Source organism: Zea mays, chromosome 4 (genome assembly GCF_902167145.1).
Source record: "Zea mays cultivar B73 chromosome 4, Zm-B73-REFERENCE-NAM-5.0, whole genome shotgun sequence".
In the NCBI taxonomy this organism is placed as follows: domain Eukaryota; kingdom Viridiplantae; phylum Streptophyta; class Magnoliopsida; order Poales; family Poaceae; genus Zea; species Zea mays.
The window spans coordinates 81,829,479-81,851,132 of NC_050099.1; the positions used below are offsets into that span (position 1 = coordinate 81,829,479).

General features: G+C 43.7%; 1 protein-coding gene across 1 annotated transcript; it reads right to left on the reverse strand.

Moving 5' to 3' along the window:
- Nucleotides 1-6,593: 6,593 nt before the first annotated feature.
- LOC103653441 (uncharacterized) lies at nucleotides 6,594-7,085 on the reverse strand. Its single transcript, XM_008680346.3, has 2 exons — nucleotides 6,788-7,085; nucleotides 6,594-6,722 (listed from the first exon to the last, which is right to left on the reverse strand). The coding sequence occupies exons 1-2, from the start codon at nucleotides 7,083-7,085 to the stop codon at nucleotides 6,622-6,624; spliced, it is 399 nt and encodes a 132-aa protein (XP_008678568.1). The 3' UTR covers nucleotides 6,594-6,621.
- Between the last annotated feature and the right edge of the window lie 14,569 nt (nucleotides 7,086-21,654).

Sequence of the window (21,654 nt, forward strand, 5' to 3'; positions counted from 1 at the left end):
CTTGTTCTGCTTGTTCTGCATCATTATGAGGGATCTTTTCCGAAATCACTAGCCCCGATCGTTGCATGGCTTCGGAGATAGGGAGAGTCTCCGAAGCTTCAGTTTCCTCCCCCTCGCGCTCAACCCTGGCGGTAGAGCGGACTCTGGCCATTTAAATATGAACTTGTGAAACTTTAATATTTTCTTCCTCCGAAGCAGGTTTCAAACTGGAGCTTCGTTCGGTTTCGACAGACAAGCTTCGGCGATGGTTGAAAATTTTGGCAGGAAAACAGTGCAAATAGCAATGAATGCTGTGGTAACTTCACACCTACTCGTCTGTTTATATAGTGCTGCAGGTAAGAAGGCGAAGCGCCAGAATTTTTACACCAGGCGGACACCCGCTTGCGCTCGCTGCGCGGTGGACCGCAGGGACAAACAGTAAACTCTTCAACGTGGGACCGCTACGTGCTGGGAAATTTAATCGTTTCTCGGCAACGAGCTCAGGGAAGGTGTTTTTTGGACCTTCGGCTCCCCGAAGCTTAAGAGACTTTTTTCACGGATCAAGCTCGTTACGAAAAACGATCTAGCACCGCGAAAGGGGCTACTGTTGGGTCTATGCTTCGTCGCCGAAGGTCCTCAAAAACAGGATTTAACAGTATTTCTGGAGTATAATGTGTGAACAGGTATCTTCGGATCCAAGTCGGCGTCACGGCAGACCAGAGTAATACGAAGGTTGATACAACGCCGAAGGTGTACGCAGGAAAGCTTCGGCGCGACAACAAAAAGTGAAACCGACTTAAGGATGAAAAGGCTATTTAGACCTCGGCAGATTACTATAGAATTATTACCAAGTGTAAAGGGCATGAATGTAATTTTGTATGGGTTGTGCTCCGTGCCTATAAATAGATGAACAGTACCCCCGCACTGTTCACGCTGACTTGGCATTCGCTTTTTGCGTCACACTTGTACTTTCATCTCCTTTCAATCGGAGGTACACCTGTGATTCAATAATGTTTTTGTTCATGTTTGATGAGTAATATATAATTATTTATGTTATCTTTTATATCCTTTACATTTTATCCTACGTCGTTATTTAATGAACTTATGAAGGTAAAATCCTTCGTAACCTTCGTCCGAAGATCATTATATCCTTAGGGAAATAATGCTTCGAAGGACGAAGGATTTTGACGTTTAACATTTTGTGTTGCCTTGTTCTTAATTCATAGCATTTGAGAACAAGCCCCCAACAGCAAGGGTGACAATATACAAAGAGATACTCCACCTGTAAGGATGGTTACAAGTAAAGAGCCAAACAGATCATGGCCCGATGAAATGAACAAAGCATGGCCATAACCTAAATTTGATGAAAGGAGTACGACAGGAGACTGTTAATTTGGCCCCAAACATATTTCTATGCCCATCGTAGAAATCACAAGGTCAAGGATCAGTATCTAACTAGATACAAGGGAAAACAATCCAAAGATTAAGTTGGTATGCCTTCGATAGATATGGGAAACCAAAGGCATCAAATTCTAGAAAAATGGTTGGACATGTCTTTCTTAGGTTGGGTTGATAAAGCAACATGGTGATCCTTAAGAACAGGTGAACTGGATAAGGTACATCAGCTTGCACCAACTGAATAAGGATATGGTTTAGGATGGGGACATGACTCGAGATTCTTGGTTTAAGCCTAGGTACAATTTATGTCCAACAAATAAATTATCTAAGCATTTATTTGCATGAGTTGGGTCATGGAGTGAAGACGGAAAATTCAACTTTGGGTCAGGGTTCACTAACGAAGAACATGGCCTAATTTTCGGTTTAAGCAAGCAAACTACCAACCTTCTATCAGCACATCAAGTACCAGAGCAACACATATATAACACCTAAATAGGCTACCTAAAGAACGAAGAGTAGCTATTTCACTGACGTTCATAATACCGCATTACACCATGTTATCTACAATCATTGTTTACTGGAATAAAGATGAGAAAAGCATTTTGGGTGTATAGGTGACAAACATGATGCAACAATCAGGATGCATGCTCGTCCTACACATCCTCATGAGTTTTACCAACATACTGTGGCAATAGCGTTCTATATCGGTGGCATACTTACGACTCTCACGGTATTTTGCTAGTCGTCAGCTAAACATACGAGTTCGAAGTTAGTGTACCTGCAGAAAATTTCATCACAGCCTAGTTCCCAATGATGCAATTCACACATGACAATTTATCACAGTTTATACTCCATATATTTCTATATGGAGGCCAGCTCCTCATTAAGCGCCGAGCCACGCATAGGCGCCGTTGCCACACTTTAACCATAGGGCAACTCATTATGGTAACTCACCTTCTTACCTGAGCGTAGGTGCGTCGTTACAAGTACATTACACTTCTCAGTATTCCCATGTCTGTATACCCATACACATCCATGGGGTACTGAATCCCGGAAAAGTAATTACTCCACATCGCAGCCTTCATATATACATATGTGTAACATGTATATAATCAAGCGCCACAATTAAGCACTCCCCTAAACCGACGTTTGTCTGGTCATGCTCTCACATCTCACCTTACCTTGAGCGTCGATCCATTCAAAACTGAATGGCCTAAAAAATAACAATACACATGTATGCAATTCCCTTCCCAGGTTGTGGGTTAGTATTCTGAACTAAGCCACCTAGTAGTCCTTAATTTAGGGCTTAACAGAGGATGTCGCTAGCATTATAGTTTTTCAAATCTGTTTTTTTTTCAAAACCAAACAATGTATTTAGTTGAAAATAGGTTTTCGAAACCAAAACTTTGTTTTAAAAATATGTATGTGACCGTATTATACTTAATTCAGCTCCGATACCAGCTGTCGCAGAACCTCCCAAGTTATCGGGCTCACATGCACCTGTCCTTGTCTCAAAGACCTCATACAGCTATGCATGTGCACCAAATAACTTAACATGATCTGTCCGAGTGCCCCGAGGACCCCGGATAAACGACTTACCGCCAAGATCGCAAGATTAAGTAAACACAAATCACACACCAATATTTGCAGCGGAAATAAATTATTTATTACAAAATGGTTACAAGTTACAACATTTACAAGTTATAGCAAGATTACAATATATATCATCGGAGTTGGTTACAAAAGAAATTGATTCAAAAAGATTACAATTTGAATGTATAAAACATTTATAAGTTTTAAAATACATGCTAGCTTAAGTGACAATCCTCAATAAAGAAGCTAAAGATGGGATACACCTATATAAGAAGGTCGAGCCCACCGGCACTTAGCAGCATCCACAACAGAACAAAATTATAACCTAAAAAACAACAGGAAATAAAACCCTGAGTACGCAATTACTCAGCAAGACTTACCCGACTAAAGAAAAGACTCTCAAGGGTATGCTGGTTTATTAGGAATCAAGGTAAAGCTTATCAAATTTCAAAGACTCATTTTGCAGAAGAGCTTACTAGTAGTGGATCCTTATGCCAAAATTTTACTTTACAGGTTAAGTACTTTTCCTGAATCTAGATTTGCCTAATCTAGAGCATTCACTTGTCCTATACTAGCTTTATTTTAGCAGCTTTAGTTTCAGTTGTTATCTACGATGCAGGGCAGTGATCCAGTCTTCATATCCGAGAAGTAACGACGATCCGAATCGATTAATACTCAGCTGAGGATCTCCAACCACACGACATATGTAGCACTTAACCCTTGCATATGTCAACTCGCCCACGGGTTACTCAAGACCAGAACGGGTTCACGTGACCCGAGAGCACAACACTCCACCGTCCAGCCATTGGCCTAGTTGGCACACGTTATTCTCGCCATGGTGCCCGCCATGTTTCCGAGAGTACAGCACCCCACCTTCCAGTCTCTTGCCACAGAGGGTACAAGCTACTCTCGCCATCTCTCCACTCCCAGTGCGTGCGAGCTGTTTTGGTATTGGTCCGACCGAGGCAAAGCTTACCCATGATGAGGCATGTGGCCAGTTAAAGGGTCCTAGATCAGCAGGCCAACAATCGGAACGGTCCTTAATCGACACAGACGGGCGACCTTTCCTTCTCAACGTCTGGTCTCATCTTATTATTTAAGACCCAAACCATGTACCTGGCAGAGGTACAATACTTGAATAATGAATTCATCATCGCGAGTGATGCCTTCATTACTGCAAGTTTCTTTTTCATAAAACCCATATCCAGTGTTACACAATATTCTTTTAAAAAGGAACAAGTTTTAATTTTTTAGGCAGGGCTAAGCCTCATTAGTTCTTTTTGTAAAACAGGTATCAAGGAGGATAATCAAATTCCAAGGAATGGCAATGCATCAACTGTTTCATCACTCAACTCCTATCACCTAATGCAGCATATAAGTGATAAAAGTTTTAAAACAACAAGGAGGTGGCAAATGCACCGGGGCTTGCCTGGGATAAACACTACGTTAGTGTTGCTAATTGACGACCACTTGGTGAGCGTCTTCCATCCTGGCACTTGGTTGATTCATCCATTTTAGCTTCGTCCATCAGCATCACTTGGAGATCAATTCCACTCGTCTTCCATAGCACGTGATCAATTAACGTACCTAAATGATATGTATGATGCACATGAGCATGAGCATGAGCACGAAGAGCATAAGATAGATAATCTATGTTAAAGAGGATAAATATTTAAAACAAGTCATCACAACACCTAGGAGCACACTATGTGAAGATATTACTAAGTACCATAAACGCATCTTTTACACTTAAGTATATCTAACTCAAGCATCGAGCAATCATAAGACTACACACAAGTCTTAAGCTCATGGACTAGAGCACACTGCCAACGGACTAACACTATTATTAGCACTAATGAACAACCCATTATTTATAATTATAAGGACACAAGAACACTGGTAAAGCTAATTCTATGTTGTAAGTATCATGACCAATGGGTTATCAATAATTGAGTTACATGATCATACCTATAAAAACAAAACCAGTCAACTACAGTCACCATTCTATTCTACAGCAAAGAAGACAATAAACCTAATTGAGAACATGCCCAAGGCAGTCAACACAACCAAACATTAATAACCCATTGATGATTTTTGTTACACTATATTAGCCAATACAATTGGCTCAATCCACTACAGCCATAATAGGTGCAGATCTGAAAATTAGCCGCCCAACTTCATTTATCAAGACAAGAACTAACTAAATCTAGGTGTCCATACAAAAGAAACTCTAAGTAATCATTTTAATACTTGCTTATTTTGGACAGCAAAACATCAGCTATTTGTTTAGCTCATAACTCACAAAATATTCATCCTAAAATGATAAACTAGGACTTTCTGGAAAGCTTATAAAGTCCTTTACACCTTTGGTATTACCATCACAACAAGATTCGACCTTTAGAAAGGTCAAACAGAACTAAACATAAACTCTATCCAGATTTGGACAGAATTCGACTACTTACTTCAAAAATTCATAACTGGAGTTTCCGACATCCAAATAAGGTGATCCTAGACTTTTTAGAAAGCTAGTAGAATTGTCTACAATTCATTTATAAACATTTCATGTTAATTCCATACATATCAAAGTCAGTTAATACAAACAGACTTCTCTGTCCAGATTTGGACAGATTCAAACTCTATAGTTCAAACAGCTGTAACTTGGTCTCTAGACCACCAAAAAGGGTGCTCCAAAATTTGTTGGAAAGCTTAAGAAAGGTACTACAATTCTACTATAATTACTAAGGGCTGATTCTCAGTTTAATTTATTCAAACAGGGCAATTTTCGAAATCAGTACAGCATTTGGACAGATTCTGAAACTAGACTTGGAAAATTCATAACTCCTAAACTATTAGACCTATGTCTGTCAAATTTTAACACAAGCGAGATAATGAAGTTATCTCCAACTTTTATGTATGACATTTCTACAGAAAATATAGTTTAGTTCATTAAACAATCAGCACGGTAAAAACAGTACATGCAGTCCAAAATATCAACTATCTTGTTTTAATTTATACTTAGCACCTACACATTATTTGACTCGTTCTCTAAATCATCTCATTAGATTAACTTGCTTGACGCCTAAATAAACAGCATATAGCATAGAACTCTACAGTACAACTTGAACACCTAAGAACTTAAAGTACTCGCATATATACCTCCTCGAATTATTCTCCGACTTCAACCGAAATCGAAGCATCGACACTACTTGCTTCCAAATAAATTTTTGGGCAGCGACGACACTTGTATAGGACCTCTAGCCAATCAACACAACATTTAACCACTCAATGGCATACATATTTATCGACGCACTCTTCACACCATAAACTACATTTTAACTTAATCCTTACTACCGAACGACACATCTCCTTTATTTTTCTCATCACCCCACACATACAAACACATCATCAACTAAATCAAATGAGTAAAATACACATCAAACAACCTTGCCGATCAGATTTGAGTTGTGCATGTGCTGTCCATGGACTTGGGATTTTCGTCGAACACGCGATGCACGAAGCACGACATCGACAACGAGATGCAAGCAACGACATATACTAGTTTTAAAATTTTATCAAACACAAGGGACTCAAGAGCAGCAAGGGCAGCGAGGTTTCACCGGAGTTTGTGACGTCGCGCAGGGGCTGTGCAGATCAAGTTGGAGCTCGCTGCGGTATTTCATCGAACACGTCGAGGGCGCGACACGATGGGGTTTCATGGTTGCTGTTGTACCGTGGTCGGGCATGAGGATAATCTGCACAGGGCCAATCAGCAAGATTCGAGCAGGGATAGATGGAGTAGAGTTAGCGCTTGACAAACCTAGGGCAGGAGCAACCGGCCATCCAACGCAGGGGGCAGAGGTGAGCACCAGGGAGGGCAGCATGGCCAGCATCCATGGAATAAGACTCAGCCACCAGTTATAGGAAGGGGCAGCAGCTAGAGGATGAGGGCGAGGGGAGATAGGAGACGGGTGGCCCGACGGCGTCCATGGTTGGGGCAGAGCGAGCTCAGCGACGGCGCCCTGGCAAGAGGAGATTGGGGAGCTCATGCGCCATGGGAGATGGTGGTCGGCACTGGCGTTCAGGAGCAGTTGCGGCTGGTGGAGCAGCATCGGCATTTCCGGCGTTGGGGACTAGGGCGCCAGGGGAGGGGCGACATGGCGAACTGGAGACCGACAGTGGGGTTGAAGCCGTATAGAGAACCGATGGCGCTGGGGCAAGATGGAGGACAAGCTCGGACGTGGAGGTAGGAGACAGGGCACGACCGACACCTTCTGGAGATGAATTCGTGGGCACCGGTGAGAGGATAAGGAGGTCACGATGCCTCCACACGTCAAAATAAGAAGGGAAATTTGGATCCATACCATTAAAAGATCACCACTTTGGATCCATACCATTACTATCTCACTTACATGTGGGTCCACATGAGTCAATGACATGTGGGGTCCATGGTATATATCTAAAGTTTGGATCTTTTAATGGTATAGATCCAATTGTTCCAAATAAGAATAGAGGGAGAGGACACGTAGAGGATAAAGAAAAACTCAGATTTTCTTTCTCTCTTTTCTAAACAAATATACGTACACAAATAAAGTTATAGAAATTAGGTTTAAAAGATATAGAAATGGTTCGCACCAACCCAAGATCAACGAAAATATTTGGACAAGATTTGATTTGGTGAATACTATGGAGTCAAATGAATTCTTACCCATATTTGTATTTGAAGATTTAGATCGAGAAGAGAAACACACGGACTGAACCAAACAAGATCAGCTTCGATATTATAGACGGTGCTTAATTTGATTTGATTCGAAACCCGATAAATTTAATCCACAGTCTGAACACAGAAACAGATTAATTATGAATACTCATTATTGGCTCTAATTATCTCGGTCCGATTAAATTTTGCCTCACTTCTATCGTCTAGTTCCAATTAATTTGTTCGGGATAAAAATCGTAAGAATGGGTCGAGCTTCCGAATTCGTATTCTCTTAATTCATAAATTTTAAACAGACACAAGACTCGATATTTAGCAAAATAAATACGCGAGATCAATGTGACATAAAAAGTGTGATCCTTTCGGAAGCGACCACACGCATCGTTCACGTGGGCGAGAGGTTGTGCGCTGTCCAGACACCGGTTAACGCTCGCCACACGTCACAATGCCAGGCCGCAGAGGTACGCGCACGACGCAGGCGTGAGGGAATTAAAAATGGATTCTACAGAACCAGATCCGATTTCAAAGGGTAGAGTTTGGGCAAGACGTCGATGGCTCAACCCAAATGATACTGGATTCGATGTTTCGAAAGATTACTGAAGTCTGAATTTTTTGCAAAATAAATTAGGACAATTTAAGCAGATGGAGACAGACACGATATCAAAATCGTGATAGACGAGGATGATTAAAATTTAGTGACCTTTACATTCACAGCTATCACGTGTTAACGTCCGCGCTCGTAGTCGAGTAGACGATAAACACCAGGGGTGTTACAGAGGCCTTGTAAGATTAGGCCATTAGCGCGCTCGACTTGGCCATTGGTCCGTGGGTGTGCCACAGTACACCATTCGACGCGGATGTTGAAGTCGTAGCATGATTGGAGGAATGGTTCTCCCATAAACTTAGTTCCATTATCGATGATGATGGAGTTGGGTTCCCTAAATTGATAGATGGTGTCACAAAAGAATGTGACAACCTCTAACGACTTGAGCTTGGCGATGGGCTTGGCTTCGATCCACTTGGTGAATGTAACACCCCGTCCAATCCCTGGACCGACAGTACTTACTCCTGGCAGCTCTCTAGGATCATATATCGTCCCCACATACCAACACAGGTCTTTTGTGCGCACTTTGTCCTCACTCATGCGCACCCGAGAAAACTTCCCAGTCGGTCACCCATCCCAAATTGCTCCAAGCCAAGCACACTTAACTTGGAGGTTCTTTCAAGATAGGCTTCCGAAAAAGAAGATGCACCTTGTTGGTATAGATACTCTATTAATTCTATTAATCCTGGGCCAGGATATCACTATCCCAGGGGCCAGGATATCACAATCCACCCCCCTTAGAAGACGTCCACGTCGGTCAACCCCAATCCAGGAACCTCCCCTCTTACGTCTGTGTGTCTAGTGTCATCATATGCCATGCCATGTGACCACTCCAGGCCCACATGCGCCATGCGCCATATACTCGAACCCCCTAGCCCACACATGCCCATGAAACCTCGAGGGTCGGCTCTAATACCACTTGTAACACCCCGTCCAATCCCTGGACCGGCGGTACTTACTCCTGGCAGCTCTCTAGGATCATATATTGTCCCCACATACCAACACGAGTCTTTTGTGCACACTTTGTCCTCACTCATGTGCACCCGAGAAAACTTCCCATTCGGTCACCCATCCCATATTGCTCCAAGCCAAGCACACTTAACTTGGAGGTTGTTTCAAGATAGGCTTCCGAAAAAGAAGCTGCACCTTGTTGGTATGGATACTCTCTTAATTCTATTAAGCCTTGGGCCAGGATATCACCATCCCAGGGGCCAGGATATCACAGTGAACTTGTCTACAACTATAATAGGTGAGTGAAGCTCCCGAAGCACCTTCTTGAAGGGCTCGACCAAATACAGTCCCAAACCACGAAGGGCTAGGTAACGGGTATGGTTTCTAGGGCTTGAGCCGACATGTGAGTTTGCGGCATGTAGTACTAGCAGCCTTCACACGTCCGGATGACCTATTCAGCGTCGGCCATGCATGTAGGCCAATAGAAGCCTTGTCTGAATGCTTTGCCGATGAGGGATTTTGGGGCCATGTGGTGCCCGCATGTTCCACCGTGCACGTCGACGAGCAGTTGTTGCCCCTCCTTGAGTGTGATGCATTTATGTTTGATTCCGAAGGCGCTCCTCTTGTAAAGTTTCCCATCGATGAGCACAAAGGATTTTGCCTTACGAGAGAGTTGGATTGTTACAGTTGTGTCTTCGAGCAGGGCGTCGTTAGACAGTCGATTGATGAAGGGCTGACACTAGCCTTGCTAGTCGATCGACGCAACTAGCCCCTAAGCCTGTGTCATGGGGTTAACCAATCGCCAGTTGTCTTGCCCATCTCTTCCTCCGGTTGCTTGATGTCTATGGAGGGCTAGTAGAGGTCGGAGGCAAAAACTCCGTCTAGCACGGGCTTTCGCCTTAACGTGATGGTTGAGTTCTCGGCCTCGTCGTTAAAACATCTATAGCTGCGATGTAGCTCAAAGCCCTTAAACTTTCCCTCCATCTTATGTGCTACACGCACATACGTGGGTCACATGGTTCCATCGCCTTCATGACCGGGTCGACGACCAACTTGGAGTTGCCACTCACCAGGAGTCGTCGTGCCCCCACTTCGATCTCGATCCGGAGCCCGTTGATGAGGGCCTTGTTTTTGACAACATTATTGGTGGCATCAAAATGGAGGTGGATGGCATAGCGGGGCTTGTGTCCATGAGGCAATGTGAGGACGACGTCCGTCCCGCTTCCTGTCTTGAGGTAGGACCCGCCGAAGTACATAGTCCAATACTCCGAATCCTCGACTGGGGGAGGCTCCTATGCCTCCATCCACTCCGCGACAAAGTCAGCCAGGGCCTGTGACTAGATCATAGTCCTAGGGATGTAGCTGATGTTGAGCCTGTTGAGCTCGAGGGGCCACTTTGCGATGCGCCCGGACGCATCCTGATTGTAAATGATCTCACCAAGGAGTACCATGGACACCACCGGCATGGGGTGTTGGTTGAAGTAGTGTATCAGCTTCCGCTTGGCGATGAGGATTGGTAGAGCAGCTTCTAGATTTGAGGGTACCGAGCCTTTGACTCGGTTAGCACCTCGCCGATGAAGTAGACGAGCCTCTATACCTTGAGTATGTTCCCCTCATTCTCTCTTTCCACCACTAGTGTAGCGCTGACCACCTGGGTGGTGGCTACGATGTAGAGGAGTGTTTCGCTTGGGTTTGGTGCAACCAAGACCGGTGGCGAGGTCATGAACACCTTTATCCAATCAAGGGCCTACCGGGCTTCTGTAGTCCAAGAAAATCGGTCGCTCCCCCTAAGGAGATTGTAGAGGGGCATGCCCTTCTCTCCTATCCTAGAGATGAACCGACTAAGCGCGTCGATGCATCCGACTAGGCATTGCACTCCTTTGAGGTTCTATATGGGGCCCAAACGTCGAATGGCTTCGATCTTTTCTTGGTTAGCTTCGATCCTGTGGTTGGAGATTATGAAGCCTAGGAGCTTACCCTTAGGGACCCCAAAGAAGCATTTCTTAGGGTTTGGCTTGATCCAAAATCTTTGTAGGTTGGCAAATGTCTCCTCTAGGTTGGCATTGAGGTCGTCAGACTTCTTGGACTTCATGACGATGTTGTCGATGTAGACTTCAATGTTGCACCCGCCTTGGTCAGTGAAGCACTGGTGCATGTAATGCTGGTACGTAGCCCTAGCATTCTTCAACTCGAAGGGCATGGAGATGTAGCAAAATGTTCCAAAGGGGGTGATGAACGTGGTAGCTTGTTGGTCGGTCTCTTTCATGGTGGTCTGGTGATAACCCGTGTTGGGGACTTGTTCTCAAATGCTATGAGTTAAGAACAAGGCAACACAAAAAATGTTAAATGTTAATGCCCTTCGTCCTTCAAGACATTATTTCCCTTAGGATATAATGATCTTCGGACGAAGGTCATGAAGGACACACCTTCATCATTGCAGCATATGGTAATGAAAAGAGAATCATATGAAATGTAAAAGATAACATGAACAATTATGTATCATTATCAGCTCATTTCTATTTTATTATCATGGAAAAATAGAAATGATATCAAGTTACAAATGTACCTTAGGCTTGAAAGAAGGTAAGGGTACAAGCGTGACGCAAAAGCAAATGCCAAGTCAGCGTGAACAGTACAGGAGCACTGTTCATCTATTTATAGGCACGGGACGCAGCCCATGTAAAATTACACCCATGCCCTTTACATTTGCTAATAACTCTATAGCGGTCCATCGAGGTCTAAATGGCCTTTTCCCTTTTAAGTTGGTTCCCTTTTCTGCTGTCATGCCGAAGCTTCCTTGCGCGTAGCTTCGGCACTGCGTCAACCTTCGTATTCTTTGTGCTTTTCACACTGTGGTTTTGATCTGAGTCCGAAGGTACCTGCTCATGTATCATACTCCATAAACATTGTTAAATCACGTTTTTGAGGACCTTCGGAAGACGAAGGCCCCCAACAGTAGCCCCTCGCAATATTAATTTGTTAAAATAACGAATTCAGATTGCGATATGGACGAATGCCCTAAGCCGAAGGTCCGAAAAAACACCTTCCCTTTGCTAGAATAGCAACAGTCTATGACAGACGGGTCCCTCCAACTTGGAGCGCACTGGGCGTATAAATAAGAACCCACCCCGAGCACACTTGGTACGCTAACTACCGCCTGCTTTGCTTGCTCAATTTTTTAGCTCTTGCTTACCAACACTTGCTTGGTTTCTTAGAATTTCTAAGCTTCGACTTTAAGGTCACATTTTCACCATTTCCGAAGAAAAGATGTCTCAAGACAAAAATGTTGTTGCTGAGACGAAGCTGAGCGAAGAGGAGAAACTCCTTGAGGAGAAGACTGCTGGATTTATTGAATCAATAGCAAAGACAAATACAGAAAAGATTACTAAGGAGATTCTAGAAGGCTTATCTGAAGATACTGATGACAGCGACAGTTATGATGCGGAAAGTGGGGGCGAAGACTCCGAAGATCGGCTCTGGCGACCAAGTCATGCAGTTTTCGGAAAATCAACTATTAAACAGAGTCATCATGATAATATGAGAGGAAGGTATTTTCGAGATATATCTATTGTGAGGGCTGACAACGGAGACAGGATTGTTCCTGTTCCCGAAGAAAATGAAGTCGTGATCTACCGAAGCTTCTTCAAAGCTGGGCTTCGGTTCCCCTTAAGCAGATTTGTGGTTGAAGTTTTAAAGATATATCAGATTTTCCTTCACCAGATTACTCCTGAAGCAATTATCAGAATGGGGATCTTCGTCTGGGCCGTGAGGAGTCAAGGTTTGGAGCCAAGTGCAAAATGTTTATGCAGCATGCACGAACTTTTGTATGAGACGAAGCCCTGGGGTAAAGAACAGTATCATAACAATTTTGGTTGCTATAGCTTCGTTGCTCATTCTAGCTCAAGCTGCCCAGTGCCAACTTTTCAGAAGAGATGGCCCAGAGACTGGATGAAAAAATGGTTCTATGTGAAGAATGATTTAAAGGCGAGAGAAGACATTAAAGAAATCATTATGCGACCTATCTGGTCCCGCTTCGGCCTCCGAAAGCCGAAAGTAGAAACTGATGAGGCAGCCGAAGCATGCCGAAGGGCCTTCAGCATAGTTTGTTCTTTTATTGGGACAAGGGACTTAGTCCAAGAACATGTGGCCTACAGGATATGGCCATTGATATACAACTGGGAAATGCCAAAAGAGACCGTCAGCAATCCTAGCGAAGGTGGTTTGGTTCGATTAAAATATACCTTCAGGTTTGGAGACCAATTTATTGAACCAGACGATGACTAGCTGAAATGTGTTGAAAATACTAGTGATGAACTACTTGGAGCATACTCCAAGTCTGAAGATAATGCATTATCTGCAGCCTTCGGGAGCCAAAAAAAGAATAGGCTAAATAGAGTTTTTGATGTTATTGGATTTATGTACCCTGACTACCGCTACCCGCCACGGGGGCAGAAGAGAAAGAGTACAACTTCTGGCAATGTCGCTGCTTCGGCTGCTCCAAGCGAGCCTGCGCCGAAGAGGAAAAAGCTGAAGGTCCTTACCCACCGACCGCGCTACATTGAACCAGCCATAGTGCCCGAATTTGGCGGTAAGACTTCTTCAGCTATTTAAGCCAAAGGACCTGATATTACGCAGAGGATTGAAGAGCCGGCTGCAATGCCGAAGATTGACAAAATTGAAAAATCGAGAATCGAAGGGGTAAAAACATTAGAAGTCCTAAGCCCTTCGGCAGGAGTGGAGGTGCCGAAGGCACCAAAAGGTCTAGTAGCGACCCCAAGAGAAAAAGGATGGCTAGTGTACTAGATGTGCTGGAGACAATAAAAGCTTCAAGCTCGACTCCAGGGAAAACTGCCAAGGCTTCGAAAGCACAGATTGAAACCGAGACAAAGCTGGCTGAAGCCGAAGCTACAATGAGCCAGGCCGACGCCGAAGCTGGGCCTTCAGAGCCCGCCAAAGAGAAATCCTTGGAAACTAGAGAAAAGGCAGCGGAAGAAGAAGCTATAGAACAGATTCTGCCTGAAAAAGCTGCCACTCCTACTCCCGAAGCGCCTTCCGAAGTTCTTGATTATATTATACGACACGCTTCGGGAAAAAGATTATCTGAAGAAGAGATTTTTGAAGCTAAACACTATGCCCGAGAACTGAAGTACCCGAAAGGGGCCCTAGTGTTCAATGGCACAGATGAAGATGACTTCTTGTATTGCCTCCCAGACAACAAAGAATTATCTGTCTACCGGGAGATGGCCAGAAGTATGGGGTTCCTGAAGCTTGAAGCTGGCCTCTGCGCCATGACGAAGGACGATCTTGCGGATAGCCTTGCATATAACAGTCTGAAGGTAAAAATTGTATATTTGGAAGCTTATGAATTTTGAATTATTCTTTTGTTCTTATATGAACTCGTTCATTCTTTTCATATAGGGTTTAATACTTAGCAACGCCTTAAGGGCGCAAAAGAATGCCGAAGACGAGAGTTGCACTATCGCTCTCAACAACCTTCGAACAAAGGTTATTAAGCTGAGGAACAAAGCTTTGGAAAAAGACAAAATTCTACTTACATTGGTAGACAAAGTAAAGGGGGATGAAGCTAACTACAAGACCCAATCTGAAATCCAAAGGAACGAGATTGAAAACCTCCAAAAACAACTGGCCGAAGCCAAATTGAAATGCGCTATTGCCGAAGCTGACCGAGATGCCAGTGATTACTGGAAAAATTATTGGGAGAAAACAGTCGCAGAGCTTCGCTCATCGAAAGAAAGATGTTTTGAAAAATCTGTGGAATGCGTGAAGAAGATAAAAACTAGCTTCGCCAACGTTGGCGCATATTCAAGCGAAGATAACTTCGTACGGGGCGACCCCGAAGGCCCAATTAAGTGGATCAGCAGCGAAGCCGAAGCATTTGAGGAAATTTTGAGTGACCGTGGGGACGTCTGTGCCTTCTCTGGTGCGAGGGGAATTGCAGCTATTTTGGAGAAGTCAGGTTGTGAGCATGTTAAAACCTTAGCTCAGGCCAAAGCTGCCCTCTGCATTGATGATACGAAGGACCCCTTGGCCGAAGCAAGCTTAATAGGTGGAAAATTTTTCACTGACATATGGGAAAATGGCGGTCGAGGAATGGCCCATGAAATAATAAAGAAAAACGAAAAAGATATTCATGATACTCGAGAGTCAATAAAAGCAGCTGAAAAGTTGCGGAGCTTGAGAGGCGGATAGGTATTACTTAATGGTTTTTAACTTTATTGTTTATTTTTGTGACTTCGAACTGATTAACGTTTTCTACCACAGCTGAACTATCTCCTCCCCTAGAGCCCTTCGAGTCACTGGCCGACCTAGAGGCAAAGGAATCAACAGAAATTATTAGCATGGCCGAAACTATTATGGACGAAGTCGTTACCCAACTGCTGACCGAAGCTGCAGATAAAGTTTTGAAAGAAGAAGAATAACTATTGTAAAAACATTGCTAGAATATTAATGTAACATTTGCTGGACTATGCTTGTAAAATTTGGTGCTCCTAGATTTTGAATGTAATATATGAATGGTTTTGTAATTCATTTCTTTGCGATGCATGAAACTTTTATGTACATACCGTTTTTGAGCCTTCGGCGAAAAAACACCTTCCCTTCTTTTCATGCTTCGTAAAGAAGAGCTTTTATGCTTCGTAAAAAATCCTCCAATCGTCGCAAAAACATTAATGCTTCGTCAACAATAGATTTTTTCCTCCACATCAGAGCTGATGAAGATGTATTTCTTCAAAACTTATTTTGTGCCTTAGCACAATTTCACTTTTTTGAAGCATTCTCCGAAGGTCAACATTGTATCACCTTCTTGTGCCATTGATGCAATATGATGTATGATGTTATGTTATGCGAAATGATGTGATGATGTTATGCTATGCAAAATGATATTTGTGCCGAACACACACACACACATCCCCATAGTGGAATACACAATCTCTTTGCCGTTTATTTTTTGGCTTCACCACTTATTTTTCGGTGTATCAGCGCTGACTTTTCGCTGTAAGTTCTACATTCCCTTAGGAACGTCTTTTGAACTTCTTCGCCTTCTATTTCGGTGGTATTCGCGTTGACTTTTCGCGCTTCGCCTTATATTTCAGCGGTATTTGGCTCTGCATTCCCTTTGGAACGACTTTTGAGCAGAAAGCTTACACTGTGCTCCCTTAGGAACGACTTTTTGTAGCTTCGGCAAACTTACGCTGCGTTCCTTAGAATGACTTTTTGTAGCTTCGGTGAAACTTGTAATGTGATTTTTAGCCCCGCGTTCCCTTAGGAACGACTTTTGTGCCTCAGCGACTTTTTTGAACTTCGTGAGTCTGTGGAGAAGATATATTATACTATGGCAAGAACGAAGCTATTACAGGAAATTGAAAATGACAAAAGAACTAGGTTTTCAATGATTGTTCCTTATTAAAAAAGAAAATGATAACGAATGTAAAAACTATTTCAGGGGGTAGGATATCTCTTAGTAGATATGCTTCGATTCTGGCACAGTACTGTTGACTGTGCGAGCTTCGGACTCCTCCCTGAAATCTCGCTGCTGATGGGTCTGTTGACTCCCTTCTGGTTGCTGGCCGCGTGAATATGCAGGTTGTAGTGGTGGCGGAGGTGGAGGCTGTGGCCAGGATGCCTGTGGCTGACTAGCCGAAGCAACAGACGCTGCAGGATGGTTACTCACATACTCTGGTATGTAGGGTGAGTGATACGAAGCAGTATGCATGACCTGCTTCGGCTGGTTCTGCTGAGCTACGGCTTCTGCTATTTCCTTTTTTTTTTCTGAATGGTGACATGGCACATCCTTGTAGTATGGCCCTTGTCCTCACCACAGAATAAGCAATAAATTTTCCTAGGTTGATCCCGAAATCTTCCTCCGAAGCCCCTGGCACCTCTGCCTCTTGGAGCTGGCAGCCGAAGAAAGCTTTGTTGCTGCCCCGAAGCTTGCGAGGAATATTGTGGCCTCTGTTGTTGACTTCCTCTATCGTCGCTCTGGGTGGAGTGGATTGACCTGACATGCCTTGGATGGATTCTCCCTCAGAAGCCCCTGGTCATCTCAGAGAATCTGTAGGCTTCCTCCCTTATTTGACGAAAGTCATTGTCAGCGCGGATGTATTCATCCATCTTTTGCAACAGCTTTTCCAAAGTCTGTGGAGGCTTTCTAGCAAAATACTGGGCAGTAGGTCCTGGGCGAAGCCCCTTGATCATGGCCTCAATGACAATTTCATTGGGCACTGTAGGCGCTTGTGCTCTCAGACGCAAAAACCTTCAGACGTATGCCTGGAGATACTCCTCATGATCTTGCGTGCATTGAAACAGAACCTGAGCTGTGACTGGCTTCGTTTGAAAGCCCTGGAAACTTGTCACCAGCATGTCCTTGAGCTTCTGCCATGAAGTGATAGTCCCTGGCCGAAGAGAAGAATACCACGTTTGAGCCACATTCTTAACTGCCATGACGAAGGACTTGGCCATGACAGCTGCATTGCCTCCGTTTGAAGATATAGTTGCTTCATAACTCATCAAAAACTGCTTCGGGTTTGAATGCCCATCATACATTGGAAGCTGAGGTGGCTTGTATGATGGGGGCCATGGGATAGCCTGCAGTTCTGCTGCCAAGGGAGAAGCATCGTCAAAATTAAAGGTATCATGATTAAAATCATCATACCATCCATCGTCATTGAACAAGCCCTCTTGATGAAGCTCCCTGTGTTGGGGCCTTCGATCTTGCTCGTCTTGAGCAAGGTGTCGTACTTCTTCAGTGGCTTCGTCAATTTGCCTTTGAAGGTCAGCTAGTCGGGCCATCTTCTCCTTCTTCTTTTGCACTTGCTGATGAAGCATCTCCATGTTTCTGATTTCTTGGTCCAATTCGTCCTCCTGGGGTGTTGGACTAGTGGCCTTCCTCTTCTGGCTTCGGGCCTCTCGAAGAGAAAGTGTCTCCTGATTTGGGTCTAGTGGCTGCAAAGCGGCAACCCCTGTCGCTGAAGCTTTCTTCGGTGGCATGACGAAGGTCAGTGCTTGCCGAAGGTGGTCGAAAAGAGTTCACCGGAGGTGGGCACCAATGTTGGGGACTTGTTCTCAAATGCTATGAGTTAAGAACAAGGCAACACAAAAAATGTTAAATGTTAATGCCCTTCGTCCTTCGAGACATTATTTCCCTTAGGATATAATGATCTTCGGACTAAGGTCATGAAGGACATACCTTCATCATTGCAGCATATGGTAATGAAAAGAGAATCATATGAAATGTAAAAGATAACATGAACAATTATGTATCATTATCAGCTCATTTCTATTTTATTATCATGGAAAAATAGAAATGATATCAAGTTACAAATGTACCTTCGGCTTGAAAGAAGGTAAGGGTACAAGCGTGACGCAAAAGCAAATGCCAAGTCAGCGTGAACAGTACAGGAGCACTGTTCATCTATTTATAGGCACGGGACACAGCCCATGTAAAATTACACCCATGCCCTTTACATTTGCTAATAACTCTATAGTGATCCATCGAGGTCTAAATGGCCTTTTCCCTTTTAAGTCGGTTCCCTTTTCTGCTGTCATGTCGAAGCTTCCTTGCACGTAGCTTCGGCACTGCGTCAACCTTTGTATTCTTTGTGCTTTTCACATTGTGGTTCTGATCCGAGTCCGAAGGTACCTGCTCATGTATCATACTCCAGAAACATTGTTAAATCACGTTTTTGAGGACCTTCGGAAGACGAAGGCCCCCAACAGCCCGAGTAGGCATCGAGAAAAGAAAGGAGCTCGCACCCTGCAGTTGAGTCTACGACCTAGTCGATGCGTTGGAGAGGAAAAAGGTCTTTTGGACATGCCTTGTGAAAGTTTCCTATGCCTAGGAACATGATCTGGATGTCGTCTAGAGGGGGGGGGGGGGGTGAATAGACGAATAATAATTTAACAGTAAAACTTAAAACCTTACTCTACTCCAAGACTAGATCATAGTGGAATGAAGATTGCTTCGAGTAGGTGGTAGCGGAAATGAAGTTTCTGTCTCAAAAAGTCATGCACTTCACAAGTAACTTATACAACAAATAAGAGTATATGAAGTGCACACCATACTAAAGCAAGAGACAAAGAACAGAAATAGATACAAGACAAGAGTCACAACACAGAGCACGCAGGACATAAGGATTTATACCGAGGTTCGGCAAGCCTAAAATGCTTACCTAGTTCTTGTTGGAGTTAGCCACACCTTAGCTTGGAGTATCTTACTCTATCCTCTGATGTGCTCAAATCTGTCAATGTGACAGGTAGAGCCTTCCAATATGTTGATGGTTGTTACAACGTGTAACACCCTGATTTTTTTAGGCATCAAAATTTTTCCAAATTTAGTTTAATTGTTAAGGTTCGAGTGATTTAGGATCACGAAACAACAATATTAAGTTTTTTCCTTTTATTAATAAGTCAACTAGAATAAATCTTAAGGTCTACATATTTTATTACATTTCATGCTGGTGCATATTCTTTTATGATTGTTTGAGTGCTTTAATCTCTAGTTAATTTACTTTGGTCTCAACTCCAAAGATAAATCCCTAAACCTAATTTTTTTTCTCACGTGCATGGCATGGAGGTATTTGTTTTCTTTTTCCTTGCATGTGGTTCATATATGCATGCGATGGTGGTTGGAGTCTCTAGTTTTCTCACAAGCGTGACCGGCCTCTTTGCATGCATGGTTTCCAAGAGTGGAGTCCGGATATGGTCTCATCCATATAGGCATGCGGTAGCTCAGCAGTCAACACCCATGATCGTCAAGAATTGGAACCACCCCTTTGCCCCTCGCTCACGCAGCAACAGTGCCCCTGGTCGTGGCTTGCATGTGTTGCATGCCTTGCCCAGCTGGCCCACCAGTTGGCCCCTCTCCCTCCTCAACCAGGACGTGCATGATGCCTTGGAGCCGCCCTACATTCTCTCCCTGCACGTAACCTCTCTCCTCGCGATCGCTGCACCAGGAGCCTCGCCACTGCCCTCTCTGCTCGTCCGCGGCCAGCGCGGCCAGCGTGCAGGCGCGGCGCAGCGTCCCGGTGCCCAGGCGCGACATCCTTCGTGGGTTGCCCAGGTGCGGCCAGCGCGGCCTGTGCAACCTCATCGGGGCGGCCTCGCTGCACATCCGCCTCTCCACCGTTCGCTGGGCATCGCTCCTGCTCCGGCCATCTTCATCACCACCGACGAGCCCCTGTGCTGCCCTGCCCATCCCTCGCCGTCGTTGGGCACGTGCCTCGCCGCGAGCTCGTCTAGCCATCCGTCGTCGCTGCGAGGTGAGCATCGTCTACGCGTTAGTTACCATGTTTCACCATGTCGCACGTCTAAATAATTAATTATATTTTTGTCTAACTAACATTAATTAATTAGACTTTTCAATTAAACTAATTTATAAGTAGTTAACTTGCGCTTTATAAATACTTATCGACATAATTAATAGTAACTCAAATATTTTGCTCTAATATTCATTTGATATAAAGCGACGATTATTTAGTTTTATCGTGTTTCGCGCGTTGTCGCGCGTACCGCTCCTGCTATCCGCACGTGTCGTTGTTGCGATTCGTGTGCGCCGTCTCGGTCCATTCGTGATGTTTCGTGCGTGTCGCGCTCGCGATCTACGCACATTAGTTAATCATTTGTCTATAATAGTTGATGCTTAGTAATTAGTCCTTGTTTAATCGTTGACTAATTGATAGTTCAATTTATCTGAAATATCTTACGCAAATAATTTATATTAACTAAAATCAACTTAGAAGTATGGTTCTACGCATTTAATCATAACCTAGTGGTATTCGTATGTCACGTCGCGTTTAGCCGCGAATTGTTAATTATTCAATACGTTATGCGTCACTTAAATATTATTCAATATACATTACGTTATAAATTTGTTCCTGTTGCATTAAACTTCGTTCCTGTTGTGTTAGCTCCGTAATAACGTCATTGTTGGGGACTTGTTCTCAAACGCTATGAATTAAGAACAAGGCAACATAAAATGTTAAATATTAATGCCCTTCGTCCGCTGAAGCATTATCTCCCCAAGGATTTAATGAACTTCGGACGAAGACCATGAGTTGAATATCACAAAGGTTGCACCTTCGTGATTAGACTTACAAAATAATACGAAGTAATATTAAACATGAAACACTGAAGATATATGTATCGGAAATAGATAACATCATTCACATATTTTATTATATGAATCTGAAATGTCAAAACGTAATGTTTAGGTACATCTATACCTTTGCCTTGACAGATAATAATTCCCGAGCAATGCGTTTGCGATTACAGGAATGCGTGAACAGTATAGGAATACTGTTCACTATTTATAGGCACAAGACACAGCCTGTGAGGAATTACAATCATGCCCCTCATAAAAGTTTACAACAATGACTCAGACCCATATGGACTAAAAGGT

Coding starts and splice junctions, on each gene's coding strand:
- LOC103653441 (XM_008680346.3), bottom strand. CDS start 7,085: ATGCCGATGCTGCTCCACCAGCCGCAACTGCTCCTGAACGCCAGTGCC. Junction 6,723..6,787: donor GCCGGTTGCTCCTGCCCTAG/GTTTGTCAAGCG, acceptor GGCCCTGTGCAG/ATTATCCTCATGCCCGACCA.